The sequence below is a fragment of the Euleptes europaea genome, chromosome 2, assembly GCF_029931775.1.
Source record: "Euleptes europaea isolate rEulEur1 chromosome 2, rEulEur1.hap1, whole genome shotgun sequence".
In the NCBI taxonomy this organism is placed as follows: Eukaryota; Metazoa; Chordata; class Lepidosauria; order Squamata; family Sphaerodactylidae; genus Euleptes; species Euleptes europaea.
This window is the reverse complement of record NC_079313.1, coordinates 44,064,037-44,091,511: the sequence shown is the minus strand read 5'-3', so window position 1 is coordinate 44,091,511 and position 27,475 is coordinate 44,064,037. Positions and strand designations below refer to the sequence as shown.

Sequence of the window (27,475 nt, the reverse complement as noted above, 5' to 3'; positions counted from 1 at the left end):
GAGGTTTGGTACACTTTAGCCAGCTTTTGTATTTGTGCTGGATATCATTCTGTGTTACAAAACCTTTCAGGTGAGGGAAAGGAATACCCACTTCACAGCGCCTCTGTTCTCATCCCTTCAGAGAAAACATCAGCCATAACTTGGGGTTCTTTGGGCTGCAGGCAGTTCTGTTCACTGTACGTTATAGGTAATAAATACCGTCCTGTGCTTCCTATAAAGCTGTCAGTTTGTCAGTATTATGCCAGGACAGCCTGTGAGTTACTTGTGCAGTAGAAGCTTGCCTCTGCTTTCACAGCTGAGACTGCTATTTGGAAGAAACAATGCTTTTAGCTGTATGGTTAGTCCCACCAGAAGCTTTTTAAATCTGCCATCAGATAGAAGGCTGCTTCATTTTACAACTCTGCCTAAGGCTATGAAATCTGAACTCCAAGAGGATCCCCGCTAATCAACAGAAGGCTAGAGAAAGACAGACAAAAAGCTTCCGGAGTAAAAGTTACTTCATCCTGTATCTAAACAATTGTTGCAGTGTGTCAGGAAATACATATTTACAGGCCTGGCACAGTTACCTTTCAACATAACTCTGGAACTGATTTGCTGCCTTTGTTACTGCTGCAGCAGAGGAAAAGGGATGCTTGTAGAGCTATCATGAAGAGGTTACCATATTGGTGGGCCCCAGAATGAACTCATACTCTTCCTGGTTCCACTACTAAAGTTGGTTATATAAGTTTCACTCCGTCCCAGTTCATTAATTCAGACTTTTTCTGCCCAGAGGGGTCCTATCGCACAGAAACATGGGGCATAACATCTAGATTTTCAGAGTAAATTATTGTTTAAACAGAGGCCCTCCTTGCATAATTTTTCTCTTTAAAAAAAGTGGGCAGGGAAAAATCTTATCAACAGAGTCTCTAAACGATTGGAGCTCCCATCTCAAAGAATGCTTGCTCCACACAGCTGTGGTGGGGAATTATTAATATATCAACTGAAGCTTTAGCAGCTCCCTCTGTCTGTCTCTCTCTCTTCAGCACCTGACAATCCACAATATAAAACTGAAAAGGACTTGTTTGTTTGAAAGGAGGATCTGGGAAACTACAGACCAGGGAAGATACTATATCAGATTATAAAGCAGTCATTCTGTAAGCATCTTGAAAACAACACAGTGATTAGGAGAAGCCAGCATGGATTTGTTAGAATAAATCCTGCCAGACTAATCTTATCATGTTGTTTTGATCAAGTTACTAGCCTAGAGTATCATAAGAATGCTATGGACATAATAAACCTTGATAGGTATATATGACAGAGTTTCCCATGATATTTCAGCTGGGAAATTTATTAAATGTGGGCTAGATGATTGTACCATCAGATGGATCCTCAGGTGGCTGGGGAACTGTAGTCAGAGTGCTTATCAGGGCTCAACTAAATTTTATGCATGATCCGAGTGGGGTGGGGCTCTGACCCAACTCAGGATACACTTGCATAATTCCCAGGTGCTTCAGGCTTGGTTTCTGCTTGGGATCATGGAGCATAAGGATGACAGGGCTTCAAATAATCCAATGGCTGGGCAAGATGGGAGATATCTGGCTTGGTAGTAGAACATGGGAAAAAGATCTTGGGTTTGTAGTTGATTATAAACTGAACATGAGTTGACTGCAAAAAGGACTAAAGCAATTTTAAGTTGCATTGATAGAAGCGTAGTATCCATGTATTTTGTTTAACATGCCTTAAATATGTCCATGTAACATAAAAATCCTTAAACATGTTAGAAATGACATAGTGGGTCGTATCCTACCACTTGGCTCAGCTAAGTGCAGTTTTCTTCTGTCCCAGGGAGCCTTCCTCTCGAGGAAGGATACTTACACTTGAGAAGGCTCCACTTTTAGCTCAGCAGTAAGATATAACCCAATATGTTCAGTATGGGAATCCTGCCAGAAATAGCATGTCATTGTCAAGAACTGTGCCCCTTCTCTCCTGCAGAATTACATAAGAACATAAGAAAGGCCCTTCTGGATCAGACCAAGGCCCTTCAAGTCCAGCAGTCTGTTCACACAGTGGCCAACCAGGTGCCTCTAGGAAGCCCACAAACAAGATGACTGCAGCAGCACCATCCTGCCTGTGTTCCACAGCACCTAATATAATAAGCATGCTCCTCTGATACTAGAGAGAATAGGTATGCAGCATGACTAGTATCCATTTTAACTAATAGCCATGAATACCCCTCTCCTCCATGGATATGTCCACTCCCCTCTTAAAGCCTTCCAAGTTGGCAGCCATCATCACATTTTGGGGCAGGGAGTTCCACAATTTAACTATGTATTATGTGAAAAAATACTTCCTTTTATCTGTTTTGAATCTGTCACCCTCCAGCTTCAATAGATGACCTCATGTTCTAGTATTATGGGAGAGGGAGAAAAACTTTTCCCTGTCCACTCTCTCCAAACCATGCATAATTTTATAGACTTCTATCATGTCTCCCCTTAGCCGCCTTCTTTCCAAGCTAAACAGCCCTAAGCGTCTTAATCGCTCCCCATAGGACAGTTGCTCCAGTCCCCTATCATCCTGGTTGCTCTTTTCTGCACTTTCTCAAGCCCTGTAATATCCTTTTTTAGGTGTGGTGACCAGAACTGTACACAGTATTCCAAGTGTGGTCTCACCATAGATTTGTGCAAGGGCAGTATGATATCAGCAGTTTTATTCGCAATTCCTCATCTAATTATGGCCAGCATGGAATTTGCCTTTTTTACAGCAGCCGCACACTGGGTTGACATCTTCATTGAGCTATCCACTACCACCCCAAGATCCCTTTCTTGGTCTGTCGCTGCCAGCACAGATCCCATCAGTGTATATGTGAAGTTGGGATTTTTTGTCCCAATATGCATCACTTTACACTTGCTCACATTGAATCTCATTTGCCATTTTAATGACCATTCTTCAAGTATGTAGAGATCCTTCTGGAGCTCTTCACAGTCCGATTTTGTTTTAACCACCCTAAATAATTTTGCGTCATCTGCAAACTTGGCTACTTCACTATTTAACCCCAACTCCAGGTCATTGATGAACAGGTTGAAAAGCACCAAGCCCAACACAGATCCCTGATTCACTCCACTGCTCACATCCTGCCATTGTGAGAACTGACCATTGATTCCTACTCTCTGCTTCCTATTTTTCAGCCAGCTCTCAATCCGTAAGAGGACTTGTCCTCTTATCCCATGACTATGAAGTTTGCTTAGCAGTCTTTGGTGGGGGACTTTTTGTATTTGGATTTCCAAAAAGCTTTTGACAATGTCCACAGGTTCAATTCTGTCCACATGCTTATTGACGCTTTAAAAAAACTCTAATAGGTTAGTGAGACAGGACCTGCCTTTACAGACGCCATTTTGTTCAGCAGACCTTGCCCTTCTATATGTTTGACAATTCTATTTTTAATAATGCTTTCCATCAATTTACCTGGAACAGACGTTAAGCTAACTGGTCTGTAATTTCCTGGGTCCCCCCTGGAACCTTTTTTATAAATGAGTGTTACATTGGCAATTTTCCAGTCCTCTGGTGCAAAGGCTGATCGAAGGGACATATTACATATCTTTGTTAGAAGTTCAGCAATTTCCCATTTGAGAATTGAAGAACTCTAGGATGAATACTGTCTGGTCCCTGTGACTTGTTAGTTTGCAGTTTGTGTAGACGTTCTAGGACTTCCTGCCTTGTTACCACTATTTGCCTCAGTTCCTCATTCTCCCCTCTCCAAAATTTCTGTTCAGGAGAAGGAATCTGCCCTGTATCTTCAACAATGAAGACACATGAAAAGAATTCATTTAGTTTTTCAGCAATTGCTTTATCCTCCTTTAGAGTTCCTTTACTCCCATTGTCATCCAATGGTCCAACTGCTTCCCTAGCTCGTTTCCTACTCCTAATATACTTAAAGAATTTCTTATTGTTTGTTTTGATATGTTTAGCGATATGCCCTTCAAAATCTTTTTTTGCATCTCTAATTATCTGCTTGCATTTCCTTTGTGCAAGTTTGTGTTTGCTTTTGTTCGCCTCGTTTGGGCAATCCTTCCAGTCTCTGAAGGAAGACTTTTTTTAGCTAATTGCTTCCTTCACCTTACCTGTTAGCCATGGTGGTGACCTCTTGGACTTATTACTACCTTTCCTGACCTGCGGTACACAAGCTAGCTGAGCCTCTAGTAATGTGGACTTGGGTAACCCCCAAGCCTTTTCCAGAGATTTAACCCTCCTAACTGTTCCTTTCAACTTCCTCTTTACCAGGTTTCTCATTTTAGAGAAGTTACCTCTTTTAAAGTCAAAGGTAATTGGGTGAGATTTCCCAGTCACTTTCCCACTTACATATAAATTAAATTCGATGCCATTGTGATCACTATTGCCAACTGGCTCAACTACATCCACATCTCGCACTAAGTCACTGGCAGCATCACAGAATATTAAATCCAGGATTGCCTCCCCTCTGGTTGGGTCTAGACCAACTGTCCGAGGCACAGTCATTTAGGATGTCTAAAAATTTTATCTCTTTGGCTTGACTGGAGCATACATTTATCCAATCAATATGGGGGAAGTTAAAGTCTCCCATTATTACTACTTCATTACCTGTACATGCTTCCCTAATTTCATTCTCCATCTCAAGATCACCCTGAGCCATTTGGTCAGTCCCCAGTACTAAATCACCTTTGAGGCCTGGAATTGTCACCCATAAGGATTCTGTGGACGAGTCTGCCCTTTTTATGGTTTCTAGCTTATTAAACACTATGCCTTCCTTGATATTCATAGCAACACCCCCTCCAATACACCCTTCCCTGTCATTTCTATACAGTTTGTATCAAGGGATGACCGTATCCCACTGGTTCTCTCCCCTCCACCAGGTTTCTGTAATGCTCACTATATGTTTTCTCTGAAACCCATGCACTCTAACTCCCCCATTTTTGCTTGGAGGCTTCTAGCATTAGCATAGAAACACCTCCACACTGTTTCTCTCTTCCGACTTGCCTGGCATGTGCCTTTTGGCATCTTTAAGTGGCTATCCCACTTTTTTTCCCAATCCCCTTTCATGTCTAAGTAATTCCCATGTGGGCAATCTGAAGCAATTTCCCCTTTGTCCGTGTGCACTGCGTTTGCCCAAACTGGATGCTTCTCAGCTCCTGTTGGCTTTCCCCCCAAGTTCAGTTTAAAAGCTGCTCTGCCACCTTTTTTATATTACGTGCCAGCAGTCTGGTTCCATCCTGGTTCAAGTGGAGTTCATCCCTTTTGTATAGGCCCGGCTGGTCCCAAAATGTTGCCCAGTTCCATACAAATCTAAAGCCCTCTTCCCTGCACCACCGTCTCATCCACACATTGAGACTCACCAACTGTGCCTGCCTAGCTGGTCCTGCACATGGAACAGGTAGCATTTCTGAGAATGCTACCTTGGTGGTCCTGGCTATTAGTCTCCTGCCTAGCAACCTAAATTTGGGTTCCAAGACCTCTGGACTACATTTCCCCACGTCGTTGGTGCCAACGTGCACCACAACCACTGGCTCCTCCCTACTAGACTACCTATATGACGGGTAATGTCCGCAACCTTCGCACCAGGCAGGCAAGTCACCATGGGGTCCATGCACCCGCCAGAAACCCAGCTATCTACATTCCTAAGTATTGAATCTCCCACTACAAGAAGCCCCCCTCCCCTCTGAGGCATATCCTTGGTACAAGAGGATATCGGTTCATCCACCAAAGAAGAGGTCCCTTCTAAGATACCATATCCCCTTACCTCAATGAGATGGCCTCCTTCCCCAAGGGCTCCATCATCCGTGACTGGCAGGTTGCTGTCACCTTGGGACTGGGATGTGACTATTTCATCCCTTGAGTCCTTAGTCACCTCTCTCTGCTTGCCTCAGCTCATCAAGTTGAGCTACCTTGGCCTCAAGGAAGTGAACTCGCTTCCTGAGAGCCAGGAGCTCCCTGCACCGAACACACACCCACAAGTTCTGTCCAGCTGGCAGATAGTCATACATGTGACACTCCATGCAGCACACTGGATAGCCCCCCAACCCCTGCTGGCTTTCAACCTTCATAACTGGTATTTTATTAATTAATTTATTATTATATTATTTTTTGGTGTTGTAACCCTGCCCTTTATTCCCTTGCACTCTTCCTGTACCAAATAAGAACTGACTGCTGAAGTTCCTCGCCCTCCAGCTATCTGCTGCTAATTCACATAGATATTCAGGTTGCTCGGTACTCCAACTGGATGGAGAGAATTACTCTGCCAAGATAACAAGAGTTTTTACTCACCCTACAGATCCCCAGTCATGATCCGCAGGGCTAGGAGCCTCAGAGGCTCGTGCCTCTGGCGAGCAGGAGCCTTTGCAATGTAAATGCTCACAGCCCCTGCATCTCACACACAATCTCCACCCAGCACCAATCAAAACAACTCCACTTTACAAGGTAACAATTAAGCTTTCAGGCAGCAATCAACCTGTATTCACCCACTGGCACAACAATCACAACCCTCTCCCAGCAAACCTCAATTAAATTCTCAGTTTAATTAGGCTTCCCAGCCATTTTAAGAAAGGCAAAGTTTAGGAAAGGCAAAGTTTAGACTCACCCCTGCCTGTATTCCCCAGCTCAGCTGAATCAAAATAAAAAAGTTACTTTGTGTCACTGTGTTGTGTTATGAGCTTCCCTGCTCCCATCACCAGCCACCAAAGATATGGAGTATTCAGTTCCAGAAACCTTTTTTAGCCCCTTGTTCACTATGGCAGCTTTTGAACAAACTAGTGGGGATCAGTGCTGCATAAAGTCATATATGGTATAACATTTAAAGGGTGGTCAGTGGAAACAGCTCTCCTTTTTTTACCAGTGAAAAAACTGGCTGGATCCAACCCAAAGTATTTGCTGTGTATACATGCAAAATTTAGGGGGGCTTGTCCCAAGGCCTGAAAATCCTAGCTATACTGCTGGTCATACACAATATATCCAGATGTAATGGAATGCACACACATATATACACATGCAGATCTCCCCTTTGTGACTAAAGAACTGCAAAAATGTTAAAGAATGTCATAGGTCAAATTAAAAAAACCAAAGCATGAGATTGGGTGTGTGTGGCAGAGCAAAGAAATGAACACAAATAGGGATTAGATAAATTCTTAAAATTCCTTGTTTGTCCTGTAAAATCGCCCACCACCCAGTTTCCTGGTTTGACTAGACTTTCTCATAGGAGAACAGACTTGAGGCCCCACTTGTGGTATGTGTGATGCAGCAGAATCATGCGTTGTGAAATAATTTTAGTAAGCTTGATGAGCTATGTCCAGAGGGTAGATATAATTGTGGATCGTCTTGGTTTTTGGATTTTATGTTTCCTGCAGTCTGGGAAATTAGAACAAGCAAAACTCACACATGTTTTCAACTTGCACCTTGCAGACAGCTCACCATGTTCACATGCACTCAACATAGTGTTCATTCAGGTTTCACACATGCAAAATTTCCTGTGCTAGAAAAAAGGACAGCCACATAAGTGGATGGTGAGCATGGTATGGAGGTGGCACCCAGTTTCTTCAAGAACAAATTCAACTATCTGCTCACATTCCTTCTGCTTCCACAGACTCATCAAGTATCTTTGATGGCCAATGCTTGGGCCACTATCAAGATAAATTAATGCTGGTTAAAAGAGACTATGGGCCCTATCCAGCAAAGTGATGTTCATGCTTAAGTTAGCTGCAGTGGGAATTATTTTTTCATCAGCACCAAACAGTTTTGAAATTACTTAGGAAGTATTTCATAGGAATTCAGCCTTGAGGACACAAATTATGTTTTCTAAAGAATGGTACACTCCTTCTATCTGGGATGGTCATCCTCTTCCACCAAGCACACAGCTTTTTTCAGGGCCTAATGTTTCTATATCTCTTGAGAAGCAAATAATGTTGTCTCTTAGGAAAACAGCTAAACTAGTATTTCTACCATTTTACATAGCAGTGTGGAAATAGCGAGGAATCACAAGAAGGGAACCCCATTTCTCCCTTCCTGCCCTTCTCCTGTTCAATGTTAACCCCCCCCCCATCACTGTGTTCTCCTCCCCTCTTCCCGGTCTGCACTGCTTCACACACACACACACACACACCGCTTTCTGCCACCTCCTTCTCCTCAATCTGGTAGCCATCACTGATGTCCCATGCCCAACATTGACACAGACCATTGTGGTGCAGTGGTTAAGAGCAGTGGTTTGGAGCAGTGGGCTCTGATCTGGAGAACCAGGTTTGATTCCCACACCTCCACATGATCGGCAGAGGCTACTCTGGTGAACTGGATTTGTTTCCCCACTCCTCCACATGAAGCCAGCTGGGTGACCTTGGATTAGTCACAGCTCTCTCAGCCCCACCTACCTCACAGGGTGTCTGTTGTGGGGAGGGGAAGGGAAGGTGATTGTAAGCTGGTTTGATTCTTCCTTAATTGGTAGGGAAAGTCGGCATATAAAAACCAACTCTTCTTCTTCTGTCCATTGCAGTTGCTATGGCAACCCCAAATGGTCTCAGATTCTGACAGTTTGCTACTCCCCTCATGGTTGTAGATGTGCAAAATGTCATGATTAAATTTGTTGGAAGGAGATGTTGCCCAAAATATAATATTTTTTACAAAGTTGGATTTTTCTGCAAATTTGGGGAGTCTTCTGGGTTTGTAGAATCCTCATTTATCATTGTGGACCAGCAGAATTAGATGTGATGACGATGAAAATGCAGAGGAGGCCAATTTATTGGGGAGGAGTCATTGCTTTGTGGGAAGAAGATTGTTGTAGGAATTTTAGGTAGCAGGGTTTGGATAGAGTACTTTCTGTAAGCTTGGAGGGGTCACTGCATGTCAGCCTAACAGACTAGAATCTGAATAAGCTCTCCCATATTATCTGGTGCATCCTCTTCACATCCCCGCCCCCGCTGGGTCCCCTTACCTCAGAGAGTCCTGATCAACATAAAGGGAGTACATTGAAAATGCTGGTAGAATAGCAAGTGTGTGGGTGTGTTTGAAAGCCACTTCAAAATCCCAACATTGAAAGTATTACTGCTTGTGAATCATCACTCACGCACATGTGTGTACTTGTGCTGGGAAGCGATGATTGGTACGAATTTAATAATCTTTGAAGGGGCCCTCAGGGTGTCTTCTCCCTGGCTTAGGCAATGCTGTCGCCCAGCTTATGGTTCAGAGCTTCTTGCTGGTGCTTGGTAGCCTGTACAGGGTAGTTTTCTATTCCTCTAACCCAGAGGTTGATGGGCTCAAAACCATCCCTCTGACAAACTTGAAACTCCAGCTCCAGTCCATAGGCACTTCCTGGATGCTTTGGCCATCACTGTCTTCTTGTTTTTATCCCCAGCCTTTGGCTGACTAAGAAAATGAAGTCCAACAAGTGACTTTACAGCACCCTTTGTAGTACTTTCTGAATCTTAGAAGATTGTCTAGAGTCTGATTGTGTCTCATCAACCTTCACTTTTCTTCATTGACAGCTTCCCACTGTTTTAGACATTAATGCGCCAGCTGCCGATCTGCGCTTGTGGGGGCGAATACTTTCTAATGTGTCTCAAGCAGTGCAACAGGTAAGTGTCTGGGGAGTTGGAGGGCACAACTGAAGCTCAAACTACATGTTGTTCAGAGCTTCATGTTTCTGATTCCGCAGATTTTTTTTTTAAAAAAAACCCTCAAAATAGTCTGGCCAGGCTGTGTCTATATAGAAAGGCAGGGGAAAGAGAAGCCTGTTAACTCTTTATTCTCCTATTGTTTTCAGCTCAAAATAGCTCTTTTCAAATCTATCACCCTGCAGGTGAAAAAGCAGCTTGAAGAGAGTGACTTTGAAATGCAAAGGACTGTAAGGAAAAAGAGATAAACAACATTCCTCCACTCCCCTGCCCAAAGATACAGCCATCTCAGGACTGTTTTAAGCTTAAAAACTCAGAGGAAAGAGTAAGGGAACTCTGAAGTGTAGTTTGTGATCTTGTTGTGAATGATCTACAGTCCTTTTGTATAGGTGTTTACCCAGAGGCAAATCTCACTAAATTAAATGCATACAGTTGCAGCTTCTGTGTCTTGCAAGGGTGCTGCTATTTATTTATTTCGCTTACTTTTTAAAGCCTTTTCAATTCATCAACACTCAAGGAGATTATAGCAAACTACAAAGCATATTACATCCATCACATAAACATCAATAAAACCATGTAATGTCTCCTAACAGAATGATTTTTCACTATTACCTTTTTGGAAGGCTTGGAGTGACAGCACCAACCTCCAGGGGATGGAAATTCCATAATCCAGAGGCAGCAGCTGGAAAAGCGCTCCTGCCAGTACCAGTAAATCTGACCTCAGCAACCAGTTATTCCCACAGGGGAACAACATTTGTTAATATAATGTCCAGGCACCTGAAGGAGGTGGTCCTTCCGATACTCAGGGTCTAAACTATTCAGGGATTTAAAGATTAAGAAGAGCACCTTGAATTGGGCCTGGAAACAAATTGGAAGCTTGTGTAGCCAGAATACCCCTGACTTTAACTTTACATCATTTCATGGCTGGTCCACTAATGACCCAAGCCAACTGTGTTTTGGACTCACTGAAGTTTCAAAACCATCTTCAAGAGCAGCACCACATAGAATGAAATACAGCGATCTAATCTCTATGTACCAAGGCACATGTAAATGAGAAAAATCTGTTTTGCCACAGCTGGCTGACTGGGGTTTCAGGGCAAATTCAGAAACTTGAAGGACAGTGCATAATCCAAAATCACTCTCAATGTATGAATCCGGTCCTTCAGTGGGAGGGTAGCTCCATCAATAACAGGTGAAACATCCACTTCTGGGTCAGCATTCCCCTGCACAAGGTGGGTGCAATTGGCTGGTGCTGCAAGTGGGTGGTCCAACCCCGGATGGGATGGGTGCAAGTGGTGGTAGTGGGAGCCTGCTTCTTCTTTAGCCTCCTCTGTAAGGGGAAATGGTCTGTGGGCAGTTGGGACTCACTAGTCCAGGGTCCAGGTGTCCCTCTTGCCTACTGGCTAAGACTGCCCATGAAGCTCACCAGGTGACCTCAGGCCAGTCACTTTCTCTCTGACTAACATGCCTCATAGGATTGTTCCTCCAATAAATCAGAGGAAGAAAGATCAATGTGTAAGCATTATAAAAAATATATATTATTAAAACGTTGTGACCTGTATTCACCTGCATAGTGGGCCCTGGCTTGGAAACACTACCCTGTAGAGGGAGGGGATTTCTACAGAGAGGCTGAGTGTGTGGTTACCTGGCAACAGAACAGGAGAAGGAGAGAGTGGACTCCTGGGGAAAATCAGAGAAGAAGATGGAGCTCTTTTCTCCTGAGGGACTGGAGAATTTCTGAAGAAGTTTGAGAGGGGGGTAAAGCCTCTGGAGATGGAGAAAGGCAGAGTGGTCATATTCTGATGTTGCTGTTTGATCCTGGGTGTTTGTGGGATTTCTGTTGTGACTGTGAGGGAAAGTAGCTTCTCAGAGCTTGTGAAGAAGAGAGACCTTACCAAGTGTGTAATACAACCTGTATGTACTTTGTGAATCTGGTCCAGAGACTAAAGAGACTTCCTTCTCTTTTCATCCCGACTTTGGGAATGCTCGATATAATTTCAGGAGGGTAGCTGCGATGGCCTGCAGAAGAAGAGCTAGATTGGAATCCAGTAGCATCTTAGAGACCAAGCTCATGCCCAGAAAATCTTGTTGGTCTCTAAGGTGCTACTGGACTTGAATCTAGCTCAACATAATTTATTATTCTCATTGTTTTGTTTAAAACTCCCAGTTCCGAACCTGTTGTTCCCCTGCCTTTAAATAAAAGCTATTTGTTTAAGTGTTGTTCTAGTTTTGAAGGGCCCCCCTATAATTTTATAACCACTAAACTAGCCCTTTTAAGGATAAAAGCATTACACATTCTACTCTGAGCTTCTTGTAAGAAGGGTGGGATAGAAATGTAACAGAAATGTAAAAAAAGGGACTTCCGGTGGAGCTTGGCGAGCCAGAGGGAGTACTCCAGTAGCGCTCCCATTACTTTCACCCCCCCACTGGGACCCCGAGCATCAGGGCCGGGAGAAAAACCCCTTCGGGGACTCCCCCCTCCTTCAGAGAGCCAGGTGTACCAGCGATCGTGCAGACAAGGCGCGATCCGGTGAATTCAGTGAGGGGGACAGTGGCGAAGACCGACCAGGCTGGCCTCCACCATCTTTGTGTGAGTGTGGAATGAAAGGAGAGTGAATGGGCTAGTTTTTTAAAGAAATAAACGAAGCATCCTCTGGGGATACGAGGGATACGGATTGTGGGGGTGAAGATCCCTGAGAGGTGGCGGCTGTGCAATTGGGCTAGCAGCGGCAATCAGGAGAACAAGCAATCAGGGAGCGAAGGCGGCGCGACAGAAGGGGGGAGAGGAGCTGAAGACAAGTGGTTTAAAAATAGATTTTCCTGACGATCTATCACCTGAATATAAGGAGAGCCAATCTTGGAGTAAAGGGGAGAGGGGAAGATTGTGCACACCGAAGGCAAGAGGTGCAGAAATAAGCAAAATTAGGCTCAAGTTCACCACTGCAAAATTGAAAGTAAAAGCGGACGGGGAGCCGGGCAGCGGGCGCCATTGTTAAAACGTTGCGCAGTTTAAAAATCCAGGCTACCAAAGACCCCCCTCCCTTAACTCATAAGGCATTAACTGGGCTCCCCCCATAGAAGAACACTGATTACAATCTCAAATCTACAATGCAAGCCCCCCCTGCAACCATTGAACTGATCGATTCTTACCATGACACAGAACACCGAGCAGCAAGAGTATTTTGAAGCAAAAGCACCATCTACTGGCCACTGAAGTAACAACATCCTAAAGTCTTTTTTATTCTATTTAACACTATAGGCCTACGTTGACAGCTATATTAACCTATAACTAATCTCTTTCACTGTGGCATAACCCTATTAAGTAGTGCTTATATCCCACCCAAAAGTTATTGAACTCTCTTTTTTCACTTTGTTATTGTTTTTTGCTAACTAACAGGTTGTAACTATTAGATACTATTTTTACACTAATGAATTAATATAGTAAAATAAAAACATAAAATTAATTGCATTAATGCCTTAAGCACTTACCTACTAATTATTTGGTCAACATTAATTGAAACTATTTTATATGCTTATGAGTGGAGTATTGATTGACTGATTAAAATTCATTAATATTGAACCACGGATTATTGAATACTGTTGAATTACTGGGAGTCCAAACTCTGTTTGATTATTTATTGAATCAATTTTAAGGATTAGTTATATTAATTGATTATTGGTTATTGTAGAACTATTGACTACCGGCTATTGATTATTAATTATTATTGCTGAATTAAATGATTGGTTAATGTTGAATGGAAAAATTGTACCAACATATGCAGACAAGAAGAAAGCAATATAGACAGCAACAAGTTACAAAGCGAAGAGCTAGAGGCGCTAAAAAAGACAAGTCATCTAGTGAAGAAGAACTGGAGGGTGAGCCTACAGAAGCAATGTCTAACGCGACAGCAAAAGCAGTAGTGAACCAAATTACAGTCCAGCTAGCGGGTTTAGAAAGCAGATTAAAAGAAGAGCTGCAAACATTCAAACTTGAAACAAGAACATCACTTTCGGAAATTAAAGTGAAGATAGCTGAGAACACCAAAGACATCAAAGATCTTAAAGCATCCAATTCCCAGATCATTGATAAGGTTCAAGAACATGAAAATTGGAAATCTAATGCTGAAACTAGAATTGAGATCTTAGAGGTTCAGAACAGAGAAGCCAATCTATATTTTCATGGCCTTGAAGAAGATTTCGGGAAAGATAACTTGTTGGAGACTTTTACTGAACTGATTCAAGATTATCTTCAGCTAGAAGACGAACCCTGTTCAATCTACAATATTTATAGAATCAATTCCAGATACGCAGCAAGGAACAATGTACCAAGAGATATCTTGGTAGGATTCATACAAAAAATAACAAAAGACTTGATACTAAGATTGCAAAGAGACAAGCCATTGGAATATAAAGGCAAGAGAATTCAGATATTCCAAGATTTACCGAGTTCTGTTGTGGAAAAAAGAAAGGAATGTAATCAATTAAGACAATTCTTACTAAGCAGAGGTATCAGATATCGTTGGATTGTTCCTGCAGGACTGGATATATCTTTACCGACAGGAAGGAAGAAGATTATAAATCAACAACAAGCAGACAGACTTCTAAGAGAGTTGCAAACTGAAGACAGAAATGGCAGAGAGAGATCCCCAGGGAAGAAGAAAGACTCACCAAAAACCAGCCCTAAGAGGAAAAACGGTGACAAGCAGCAACAGAAGAAGAAGACAGAGAGTGGAGAGTCATCCAAATTGAGTGAAGCGGCAGCGTATTAGAAAACTTTCCAACATGGAGAAACTACAGATAGTCTCACTGAATATAAATGGACTGAATTCACCATCCAAAAGAAACAGAGTATTTCACCAATTTATTAAACAAAAAGCGAATATAATATGTATCCAAGAAACTCATATCAAAAAAGCCCATGAACATTTATTAAAGAATAAAAGATTAGGTCATGCAGTCAGTGCATTGGCAAAGGAAAAGAAAAGGAGTGATGATTTATATAAGGAACTTACCGCTTCAAATAATAACAGAGATCAAGGATCCTGAAGGAAGATACCTTCTGATTAAATTAAGATCGATGGAGGGGAAAATTTGGACTTTGATGTGTATTTACGCACCAAGCAATGGCAGACAACAATTTTTTGAAAAAATATTTCAAATAATGTCAGAAGATCAGGAAGGAGAAATAATGATGTTTGGAGATATGAACGGTGTCATAGATCCTAAAATTGACAGGTCTAAGAATCACAAAGGAGGTCGCCTTCCAAAATCAGTAAAACAATATATGGACTTATTGCAGATTCAAGATGCTTGGAGAAGTAAAAATAATGGGAAAAAAGGTTACACGCATTATTCTCAAAGGCATGCTTCGTATTCAAGAATTGCTATGTGTTGGCTTTTAAAGACATGGTTAATCAATTTAGAAACTGTAGAAATATTGCCAAAGATACTGTCAGATCCTAACCCAATTGAATTGATATGGAAATATGGTACACCAGGGGCCAGAAGATGGAGACTGGATAATAACCTTTTACTGAAAAAAGAAGTTATACTTCAGTGCAAAAAAGAACTGAAAGAATTTTTTGAGCTAAATCTATCATCTGAGATTTCACTTGCAACAGTATGGGATACAAGTAAAGCTTTTATGAGAGGAAGATTGATTGCCATTAACTCTAAACTTAAAAGACAGCGGAGACAACAACTTACAGAAGAACTTCAGAAGTTAGAGGAGCAGCATGTTAAATTAGGAAAAAGGAGTATCCTGAAAGAGATCAAGAGGAAAAAAGCAGAAATTGATTTGATTGATACAGAAGAGATGCAAAAGAAAATTTTATTTGCAAAACAAAGGTTTTTGAATACGCCAATAAACCTGGAAAATACTTAGCATATTCTCTTAGGAGACAAATGGATAAGACAATAACAGGAGTCAAAATAATGCATAAAGTCAGCTATAAGGAAAGAGATATAACAGATCAATTTGTAAAATACTTTGAAAACCTATACAAAACACATAAAAATCGACATAATCAAGAATAGAAGATAGCTAGATTTATCAAGGATTCCAAGCTAAATGTATTTGAAAAAGATGACCAATGGTGGGATCAGAATATCACTATGCAAGAGATAACTACTGCTATTGCTAAGCAGAAAACGGACAAAGCGCCTGGACCAGATGGTCTAACAGCAAGATACTATAGATGCTTCGAGGAAGAATTATCTTTGCACCTGCAAAAATTGATGAATGACATTCCAGAAAGCGGCAGATGCCCAGAAACGTGGCAAGAAGCACATATCACTTTAATTCATAAAGAAGGAAACGACCCTCAAATTTCAGCTTCGTACGGACCGATTTCTCTGTTAAATGTGGATTACAAAATTTTTGTTTCTATTTTGGCTGATAGATTAAAAAAGAAAATCGGACAATTAATACATCCTGACCAAACAGGTTTTATTCCAAAAAGACTTATGCAGGACAATGTACGTTTTGTAATCAATGCCATAAAACATGTAAAACAGAAGAAAAGTAAAGCAGCTTTTATCTTTTTAGACGTGGAAAAAGCTTTTGATAATATTCAATGGGACTTCTTATTAAAGATGATCCAAAACCTGAACTGTGGCAACAAGTATGTTAACTGGATTCAGAGCATATATCAGAGACAATCTGCAAGACTAGTTATCAATGGGAAACTATCTGAAAAATTTGAAATCAATAAAGGAACCAGACAAGGTTGCCCACTATCACCACTTTTATTCAACTTGGCACTGGAAGTTTTAGCTACCAGAATAAGGCAAGATAAAAAAATTGATGGGCTGAAAGTTTCAGGAGAAGAATATAAATTGAACTGTTATGCGGATGATGTGGTGTTAACATTGGAGAATCCAGCAGAATCGATAGAGCATCTTATGGAGGAAATAGAAAACTATGATCGACTGTCGGGATATAAAATAAATAAAAACAAAACAAAGATTATACTAGAAAATATCGATAACTATGAAAAACAAAATATTCAGCTGTTGATGCGATGTAAGATGTCAGAAGAGCCCGTTAGATACCTGGGAATTTATCTTACTGGGAAAAACCAAACACTGTTTAAGGACAACTACCAAAAGACATGGTCGGTGATACAGAAAGATTTGGAGAGATGGACAAAACTAAACTTGTCTTGGATGGGGAGAATAGCAGTAATTAAGATGAACTTGTTACCAAGATTAACTTTCCTTGTTCAAATGCTTCCAATTCAAATGGAAGCTAAGACATTGATGGATTGGCAAAGACAAATTAACAAATTTGTGTGGGCCAGGAAAAAAACAAGAATTAACTTAAAAATCATGCAAGGTGAGAAGAAGAGAGGTGGATTAGCATTGCCAAACATCAAATTATATTATCAAGCAGCAGGACTATCATGGATAGCGGACTGGATAAAAAACTCTGAGCAAAAAAGACTGAAGATCAAAAAAGGACTGTGGAACAGTGGATTTCATTATTATCTCTGGAAGGCAAAGAATTCAGAGATCTTTCGAGAGAAACATATTATCAAGGATGGACTGATGAAGATTTAGGTCAGAAATAAAAGTAGATTGAGCCCCTCACCTCCTTGGATAATGTCTCCAACTGATACTTATTTAAGCAAGGGAGAGAAAAAAGACATAGACTATATAACGTATCAAGACATGCTGAATGATCAAGGAGAAATAAAATCTTGGAATGAGATAAAGAAGACAAGGAAAATTGGATGGCTGATGTATAACCAGATGATTATGAAAATACGACAAGACTGTTACCAACAGGGGACTATAAAGAAGAATACTGAGTTTGAAAATTTAATTAGCAAAGAATCTGACCACATTTTGGGAAAGATATATAAACTACTACTTAAATATGAAACAGAGCAAGAGCAAGTCAAGTCATGCATGATAAAATGGATGGAAAACTTTAAAAAGGAGATTACTATGCAACAATGGGAAAGACTGTGGACTAAGTCAATTAAATTTACAGCCAGCAACTATCTACGCAAGAACTGGTATAAGCAATTCTTTAGATGGTATATTACTCCAATGGACATTAAAAAGATGGATGAATCTTATGATGGCAGTTGTTGGAAATGTAAAGATAAAGATGGAACTTATTTTCATATGTGGTGGTCATGCAAAAAGGTCAAGAAGTTTTGGATACAAATACATCAAGAAATGCAGAAAATGCTCAAAATCAAATTTCCTTTGAGTGCAGAAACTATGTTGTTAGGGATGGAACCAGAGAATCTGCAAAGTAACCATAAAGAACTATTTGGATACTTGACAACAGCGGCCAGATTAGTATTGGCAGCTCTTTGGAAACAAGAGGACATTCCTGATTTGGAAAAGTGGCAACAGAAAATGGAAGAATTTGCAGTGATGGCCAGATTAAGCAACATGATGAAAGAAAAGCCGGTGGAAGAAACACTGAAGAAATGGCAATGTTATTTTGAATATGTTAAATGGAAAGAGTAGATTAAAATTTCATAAATAGCGATAATATAGATAATGATTAGGTTATATAGATACAGGATTTATTAAGTATATTGTATAACATTGAAATAATCTTATAAGAGGTATTAGATGTAAGAAGAAATCTATTCCCTGAAGGAATAGAATCTGTGTGATTGTAAATGTATGTATGTGTTTTTTCTTGTTAAAAATTAATAAAATATCTTGGGGAGAAAACAGAAATGTAAAAAAAAAAGTAATAGAAATGAAATACATTTAGGGAATGGGAGAGCATAAAGGCAAGATGCATTCCTTTGAACATTAAAAGCCCCTGAGAGGGAAGATTCCCTTTTATTAGTATTTTCAGCAAAGTGTTCTGAATCTGAAAGCCAGTGTGGTATAGTAGTTAGAGTGTTGTATTAGGATCTGGAAGACCTAGCTTCGAATCCCTACTCTGCCATGGAAGCTTGCTGGGTGACTGTGGGCAAATCACACACGCTCAGGCTAACATACCTCACGGGGTGGTTGTTATGAGGATAAAATGGAGAAAGAGAGAACAATGTAAATCACTTTGAGTCTCCATTGGGGAGAAAAGCAGGGTGTAAATTAAGTAAATAATTGATAAATTTATGCTTCACATAGGTGTTTCTCCTTCTGTCTGTAGTATAACTGCTCATAAAGATCCTTTTTTCACTACAGCTAATACATAGCCCAAGTGTTCAGGATCTTTTGGATGTTCTGCGACCATTTTTGCAAAATGGAGAGCCAGGATCCTTATGGCAGCTTATGGGTGTTTTATCTGATCTTCTCTGTGGCTATCCAGAGGGAGGCGGCTCCAGAATACTCTCTTTCAACTGGTACGAAGATAATAATTACAAGGCCTTCCTTGGGGTTGACTCTACAAAGAAGAAATCTGTTTATTTTTATGATAACACAACCAGTAAGTATCTCTTTAGTCTGTGAATCCTCATTAGATCTATGGGATTGGGTAAAGATTGATCAGGCTGCTGTTTACATAATGAGTCATTTTAGGTACTCAGCTTAAACAGTGTTTCATCTGTGACATGTCATAAGGTAGCTGGAGCCATTAGGGCACAACTCTGGTACGATGAACATGTTCTGTTGCAATGCATAGGGTTGCCAGGTCCCTCTTCGCATTCGGCAGGAGGTTTTTGGGGTGGAGCCTGAGGAGGGCGGGGTCTGGGGAGGGGAGGGACTTCAATGCCATAGAGTCCAATTGCCAAGGCGGTCATTTTCTCCTGGTGAACTGATCTCTAACGGCTGGAGATCAGTTTTAATAGCTGCAGGGCAAGGAAGCTTTGGCACTCAGTTCTTATTTGGTACAGGAAGAGTGCAGGATAAAGGGCAGGTTGTTTTGTTTCCAGAGTTAAAACACCAAAAAATAACATAATAATAAATTAATTAATAAAATACCAGTTATGAAGATGGAAAGCCAGCAGGGGTCGGGGGGCTATCCAGTGTGCTGCATGGAGTGTCACATGTATGACTATCTGCCAGCTGGACAGAATTCTTGGGTGTGTGCTCGGTGCAGGGAGCTCCTGGCTCTCAGGAAGCAAGTGCACTTCCTTGAGGCCAAGGTAACTCAACTGGATGAGCTGAGGCAGGCAGAGAGAGAGGTGAGTAAGGACTCCAGGGATGAAATAGTCACATCCCAGTCCCAAGGTGACAGCAACCTGCCAGTCACGGATGATGGAGCCCTTGGGGAAGGAGGTCATCTCACTGAGGTAAGGGGATGTGGCACCTTAGAAGGGACCTCTTCCTTGGTGGATGAACAGATATCCTCTTGTACCGAGGATATGCCTCAGAGGGGAGGGGGGCTTCTTGTGGTGGGGGATTCAATCCTTGGGAATGTAGATAGCTGGGTTTCTGGTGGGTGCATGGACCACATGGTGACTTGCTTGCCTGGTGCGAAGGTTGTGGACATTACCCGTCATATAGGTAGTCTGGTGGATAGTGCTGGGGAGGAGCCAGTGGTCGTGATGCACGTTGGCACCAACGATGTGGGGAAGTGTAGTCCGGAGGTCTTGGAATCCAAATTTAGGTTGCTAGGCAGGAGACTAAAAGCCAGGACCTCCAAGGTAGCTTTCTCAGAAATGCTACCTGTTCTACATGCAGGACCAGCTAGGCAGGCACAGTTGGTGAGTCTCAATGCGTGGATGAGACGGTGGTGCAGGGAGGAGGGCTTTAGATTTGTATGGAACTGGGCACCATTTGGGGACAAGCTGGGCCTATACAAAAGGGATGGGCTCCACTTGAACCAGGATGAAACCAGACTGCTGGCTCGTAATATAAAAAAGGGGGCAGAGCAGCTTTTAAACTGAACCTGTGGGGAAAGCCGACAGGAGCTGAGAAGCATCCAGTTCGGGCAGACTCAATGCAAATGGACAAAGGGGAAATTGCTTCAGATTGCCCACATGGGAATGGCATAGACATGAAAGGAGATGGTAAAAAAAGTGGGATAGCCACTTAAGGATACCCAAAGGCACATGCCAGGCAAGTCGGAAGAGAGAAACAGTGTGGAGGTGTTTCTATGCTAATGCTAGAAGCCTCCAAGCAAAAATGGGGGAGTTAGAGTGCATGGTTTTAAGAGAAAACATATAGTGAGCATTACAGAAACCTGGTGGAATGGAGAGAACCAGTGAGATACGGTCATCCCTGGTTAGAAACTGTATAGAATTGCCAGGGAAGGGCATATTGGAGGGGGTGTTGCTATGTATATCAAGGAAGGCATAGTGTCTAATAAGCTAGAAACCATAAAAAGGGCAGACTCGTCCACAGAATCCTTATGGGTGACGATACCGGGCCCCAAAGGTGATTTAGTACTGGGGACGTTCTATCGGCCCCCTGACCAAATGGCTCAAGGTGATCTTGAGATGGAGAATGAAATTAGGGAAGCATGTAAAGGTAACTACCCTCATATTGACTTGATAAATGTATGCTCCAGTCAAGCCAAAGAGATAAAAAGTTTAGACATCCTAAATGACGGTGCCCTTGAATAGTTGGTCATAGACCCAACCAGAGGGGAGGAGATCCTGGATTTAATACTCTGTGGTGCTGCCAGTGACTTAGTGCGAGATGTGGATGTAGTTGAGCCAGTTGGCAATAGTGACCACAATGGCATCAAATTTAATTTATATGTAAGTGGAAAAGTGACTGAGAAATCTCACACAATTACCTTTGACTTTAAAAGAGCTTCTCTAAAATGAGAAACCTGGTAAAGAAGAAGTTGAAAGGAACAGTTAGGAGTGTTACATCTCTGGAAAAGGCTTGGGGGTTACTCAAGTCTACATTACTAGAGGCTCAGCTAGCTTGTATACGCCAGGTCAGGAAAGGTAGTAATAAGTCCAAGAGGTCACCACGATGGCTAACGGGTAAGGTGAAGGAAGCAATTAGCTAAAAAAAGTCTTCCTTCAGAGACTGGGATTGCTCAAACGAGGCAAACAAAAGCAAACACAAATGAAATGGAAGCAGATCATTAGAGATGCAAAAAAACATTTTGAGGGGCATATCGCTAAACACATCAAAACAAACAATAAGAGATTCTTTAAGTATATTAGGAGTAGGAAACTATGCTTTGACAGAATGCTTTGACAGACTGTTTGTATTCTTTTTATTCATTTATTAAACTTCCTTATGCTCTCTGGCTGATCTCTGGAAACATATCTGTTTTGCCTTGCTATCGGCAGTGGTAATGGGGAGAATCAGTGGATGATAATCAAAAACTACATGATGCTGTTCTTGTAATGATGGGGTTGGCTGCTTGGAGACAGCATTAACATTTTGCTCAGCCTGTTTTCTCAGAAGTTGATATAGCTGCAGTTTTATATGGACTAATATGGAAAGAACTGAATCTGCAGAATGTTATGAACAATGAAACTGAGCCAAGGTTAAATAATGTATGTCTTCCTTTCTCTACTACAACAGCACCCTTTTGTAATGCATTGATAGAAAACATGGAATCAAACGCTATCAGCAAAATTGCTTGGAATGCTGTAAAACCACTACTGATGGGGAAAATCCTCTATGCTCCTGATTCGCCAGCTGTGCGGGAGATACTGGAAAATGTAAGACAGATTTTCTCTTTTTCCAGCAACCTATACATATTGCATTTTAACAAAGCACTCTGCTAGGGGCATCCTCTGAACAACCAGCAAGAACCAAGCAAGTCTTTCCTCCTTCCTTTGTTTTGGTGGTTGCCAAAAAAACCCACACCCAAAATAGACACAGGATCCAAATTTGCTTAGTACTCTCTTGGGGAGGGAGTCAGGTTATTGCTGCCCAAAATTCAGAGATTTAAAAAAACAGTTTCAGCTGATACATCAGAGCTGTGTTCATTTCCCAGTCTGGAATAGTCAAGTTGGTATGAAGTAGAGATGAAGCAAGCTTCAACCCACCTCCTTATTTATTTCTTCTTCATCATTTATATGCTACATTTTAGCCTGCCAGAGTCTCCTTACAAAGCAACATTAAGTCATTGTATTGCTTTTCTAGCAAAATGCTATGCCATCCTCTCATTTTGACTACAGTAATTTTATCTCCTTCAGTCTGTGGTTTTTATCTATAGTAAGGGTCCCTTGTCTATTTCTGTTAAGGGAAATGTTTAGCTGTCTAGGATAGCTCTACAGAACTTAAAAGCCCCATTTTGTTTATCTTTCCTCCAAAATTTTTTTAACTAGGTAGGGCCCTAATGAAACCTAGTGTTATAATGTTATGTTACATTAATCTATACATATATTACTGGCAGATTGGAAAATACAGTCATAGTTTCATTAATCAGTGTGCCAAATGTGGGAAATGTTGTTTGTAGCAAAATTCCAGAGTATCCTCCATTTGTGGTATCTTGATATGTCTATGAGAACGAACAAGGATATTTAACATATGCACACGTTCTTCACACCGTGTACACGCTCTTCCTGCCTCACCCTCCTTCTATTTGTTACTGTCCCAGGCAAATTCCACATTTGAAGAACTTGAGCGTTTCACACTTATCACTAAAGCCTGGAAAGAAGTGGGACCTCAGGTGTGGAACTTCTTTCAAGACAGCGTGCAAATGAACATGATTCGGGTATGTAGAGATGCCTTCTTGAGTATACTTATTTAGGAAGTCACCAGTCAAGGATGAATGAAAATGCAGTCTTTGAATAAGAATAAACCCAAGGATCCTCAAGAACATAAAAAGTACCTTGCAGGATCAGATGAAGCATCCATCTAGTCCAATGCTCTATTTCCAACTACGGGCAGCAAAAAATCTCTGGAAACACAAGGCTCAAAGGACAGCCTACCATTTCTTTCATGGTTATTTTATTTTGGGTATGTTTTGCAAATTTACCTGCCAGGATTGCTTCATCAAGAAGGAAAACATCAGGGGGAGGCTGAGAGGAAGACCATTCCTCCCATGCCATTTTCTTGCTAGAAAAGTCCCCACCACACCCTGCTGATCTTATTAGGTAGCTTAATACAGAAATACTCGAGACTGCATTTCCAAACGAAAACATGTTATTTAAATTATACACAGAAGAAATCATAATCTTTTGTAATTTGCCTTGAATCAACATGAGAAAGATAGACTACAAATAAAGTAAATAAATAGAGGAAGGGTTGAGAACATACAACTGTCAGATAACATGCAAGTCAGAATGCATTCAGCTATTTCCCAGGTGGACTGAAACAATATTATTTTAAAATGTGTGAAATTAGACCTGATTTTTTTTAACATAGGACACTCTGCAAAATCCTACAGTAAAAGGTTTATTGAATGAACAGCTGGGTTCTGAAGGTCTGACTGCAGAAGATGTGATCAATTTTCTGCACAATGGGCCACCAGAGAGAAGAGGAGGTGGCATGGTGAATTTTGATTGGAGGAATGTCTTCAGTGTGGTCAACCGTGCTCTCAATACAATTCACCAGTACCTGGAGGTGAGTGGAACTTTCCTAATACGGGTGCATTTCCATTTCTATTGTTCTCACAGTCAGGTTAGGATTTTAACATCAGTGCACCTTCTTAATGAACACGGGATATTCTGTACTATATTTGGAAGGTCTTCTTCCTACATTGAAGCAGCAACTTACAAACCAACAGTGCAGCTATTACTGGCTGGACAATTTGCACATATTAAGTGGCCCATCTGTTGTGTGGGAGCAGCCCTTGTATGGTCACAGGCGCTTCTCTTGGATTTGCATGAAGACTGGCTTTTCCTCATCAGCACATGAGCCTTAGCTTCCACTTTTATAAATTTGTGAAACAGGACCTGGGAATAGATAGGCAGACCACTGTTCTAATCCATCAGGGTTTTTCTTAAGGTTCTTATGTTTATGTAAAATTATCTGCCCTCAGAGGTTATTTGCTAGTTTCTGAATTGTAAATTTCTTCAGACTGCGGGGGGGGGGGCACTCACATGACAGAATGCTTCTACATGAATATGGCAAACTAGCATGTTAAGGGGAAAGCTAGGATCTTCTCTTGAATCTACTTTTCTGTGTGCAGGATTTTTTTCCTTGTAGAAGCATCATTTAACAATGCATTGGCTTAATTTGCAGTCTGTACTTCTAGACTGAGGTTTTTATTTGAAATATTTGATTTTAAATATTGACCATATGATCCCCGACACTGCTTGCAAAGGAGAACATGAAAAGCAATATAGTAAAAACGTCATAAAATCCACAATTTGCTGAATAAGGCTCAGTGCCGATACACCAAAATTTATCAGAAACCATTAAATGTTTGCTGCTTTGGTGGGGGAGGACAGACTATCAACAGAGAGTATGACCCTTGAATTTCTACTCCAAAGTGATGACCCACAAAAGGGTGGCATCTTTGCTGGCAAACCCTGTGAAAAATTTAGCCCCCAGAAGATTAGCGTTCTAGTTCTCAGAGGGGTAAGGGTTTGTCCTGCTCAGACATGGATCACCCATTGTTTGTTTATTTATGTTATTTATAAGCCGCCTTTCTCACAGGGATTTAAGGTGGATTATAATTATATCTATGCTTATTCCCAGAAGCCCCCTGATGGAAAAGGTGGGGAAGGTGATTTCCCCCTCCTTTTCCCTCCTCACTGCAGCCCACCAACCCACATGGCTTCATGTGGCTTCTGTGTGTGTGTTAAGTGCTGTCAATTCTACAGCCCTGGAAATAAATGTTCCCAGGGTTGGATAGGACTGCTAGTGGGAGAGGAAAGCAGGGAAGATCACCAACAGTCAATTAATAGGGCTCCAATTGGATCCAGCCCCATATGCTTATGAGTGGTCTGAAGATCATGGCCTGAAATATCTTTTTACCCTCCCCTTATTCAAATGTTCATCCAGCTTGATGCAGATTTTGGGGGACTCAAAGGCTTGCACACGGTCACTGCAGTCATAACCATGTATACTCTGAAGTAAGTCTCACTGAGTTTAATGGGACTTGCTCCCTTTTAAGCATGTTTAGGATTGCAGCCTGTATTGTGTTACTTTGGTTGATCCTAATCAAAGGTATTACACGGCAATTATTTTTGGATTATATTTTGGAACAGTACAACTACCTGCTGTCTTGACTGCTGCGCTGATTGTCTCAGCAGCATTATTATTACCATATCCATTGTTTATGAAAACCATTTATTTACTCTTGTGCCTCATTTAAACTCTAAGCAAAAAGTGCTAGGGCATTTTTTTTGCAAAAAAAAAAAATCAGTTTAAAACTCTTTACAAGTGGGAACCTGCAAGGATTTGTGGGAGACATCTCATTTCCCACTCCCCCACTATTTCCTTTTTCCTGAAAGCCCCCATACCCTTTCCAGATTTGTTGTCTTCTTCTAGGGTTGCCAACCTACAGGTGGGGCCTGGAGATCTCCTGGAATCACAACAGAACTCCCACCTTCAGAGATCAGTTCCCCCTTAGGGGTGCCACCTCCAGGTTGGGAAATCTCCTGGAGATTTGTGGGTGGAGCCTTGGGAGTGCAAGGTTTAGGGAGGGAAGTGACCTCAGCAGGGTATGATACCATAGAGCCCGCCCTCCAGAGCAGTCCTTTTCTCCAGGGAAATTGCAGTTGTCATTCCGGGTGATCTCCAGCCCCCACCTGAAGGTTATTCAACAGAGAGCAATCACTATGGCTATAATTCCTTCAAACACACAAAATAAACCAGTGATATCCAAGACAGTATAAATGCAATACTGTATTAGACAACAAAGCCGGAAAGGGGAAGAGGCTATGGGGACTTTCAGGAAAAAGATTTTGTAAAAGAAATTGTCAAGTCATTGATAAGCAACAACATTTAGTACTTACCTTATCTTTTTGATCCTTTGTATTTTGTGTATTGTTTGTTGTATGTGTTTTCACTGTACACCTTTTTGCACTTAATATATTTAATTGCATTGGAAATTTGCGCTGTTTTTGTCTTCTTCCCACCTGAAGGTTGGCAACCCTAGTTCCCATGGAGGAAATGGCTACTTTGGAGGGTGGAGCCTATGTCATTATACCCCTCTGAGGTCCCTCCCTGACTCAAAGCCCACCTTTCCAAGGCTTCACCCCCCAAATCTCAAGGGATTTCTTAACCTCTTCCCCTCCTCCCAGCAGCCTCTACCTAGGAAAACTGTGGCCCAGTTGTGTGGCGCAGGCAACTGGGCCAGACCCACTTGCGTGGTTAGGGCTGCCAGGTCCCTCTTCGCCACTGGTGGGAGATTTTTGGGGCGGAGCCTGAGGAGGGCAGGGTTTGGGGAGGGGAGGGGACATCAATGACGTAGTGTTCAATTGACAAAGAGGCCATGTTTCTCCAGGTGGTCTGGTCTCTATCGGCTGGAGATCAGTTGAATTAGCTGGAGATCTCCTGCTACTACCTGGCAGTTGGCAACCCTATGCGTGGTAGAGAACCCTCAAGGACTTGTGGGGTGGCACTATTTCCTCTTTTCCTCCACCGACAATCCCCATATCATCTCCCGTTTCCCTGCCTCATTCTCTCCTTGTTCACCAGCCTACCTTTTATCAGCCTCTCATCTTCAGATATATTTCTTATTTATTTACTTTATGTATACCCCACCTTTCTCCACAGTGGGGAACGAAGCAGCTTACATTATCCTCTCCCCCTTTTTATCTGCACAACAGCCCTGCGGGTAGGTTAGGATGAAAGTATGTGACTGGCTCAAAATCACCCAGTGAGCTTCCATAGCAAGATGGGGACTTGAACCTGGATCTCCAGGACTCCACTCTGAAGCTCGAACTGCTACACCTGTCATTCATTGGGTGGCTGCTGTTGAACAGTAGCAAGCGGCCAGGCCTAGTTGAGTCATGGAAGTCTGGTGGTATCAAGTCACCTAGAGTTTGCTTCCAGGCTTAGGGTTGCCAATCTCCAGGAGGGACCTGGAAATCTTCCAGAATTACAACTGAAATCCACAGTGGGTAGCCGTGTTTGTCTGCAGT

The 27,475-nt window shown here is 41.8% G+C and overlaps 1 protein-coding gene across 1 annotated transcript in view; it reads left to right on the top strand.

Annotated features, from left to right (window-relative positions):
• The window catches only part of ABCA4 (ATP binding cassette subfamily A member 4), a 169,267-nt gene that overhangs the window by 26,332 nt on the left and 115,460 nt on the right, over window positions 1-27,475 (top strand). The window contains exons 7-11 of the mRNA XM_056844136.1: window positions 9,474-9,563; window positions 18,765-19,005; window positions 22,011-22,150; window positions 23,035-23,151; window positions 23,805-24,002. Coding sequence (XP_056700114.1) covers window positions 9,474-9,563; window positions 18,765-19,005; window positions 22,011-22,150; window positions 23,035-23,151; window positions 23,805-24,002 — 786 coding nt within the window. The remainder of the gene's footprint in view (window positions 1-9,473; window positions 9,564-18,764; window positions 19,006-22,010; window positions 22,151-23,034; window positions 23,152-23,804; window positions 24,003-27,475) is intronic.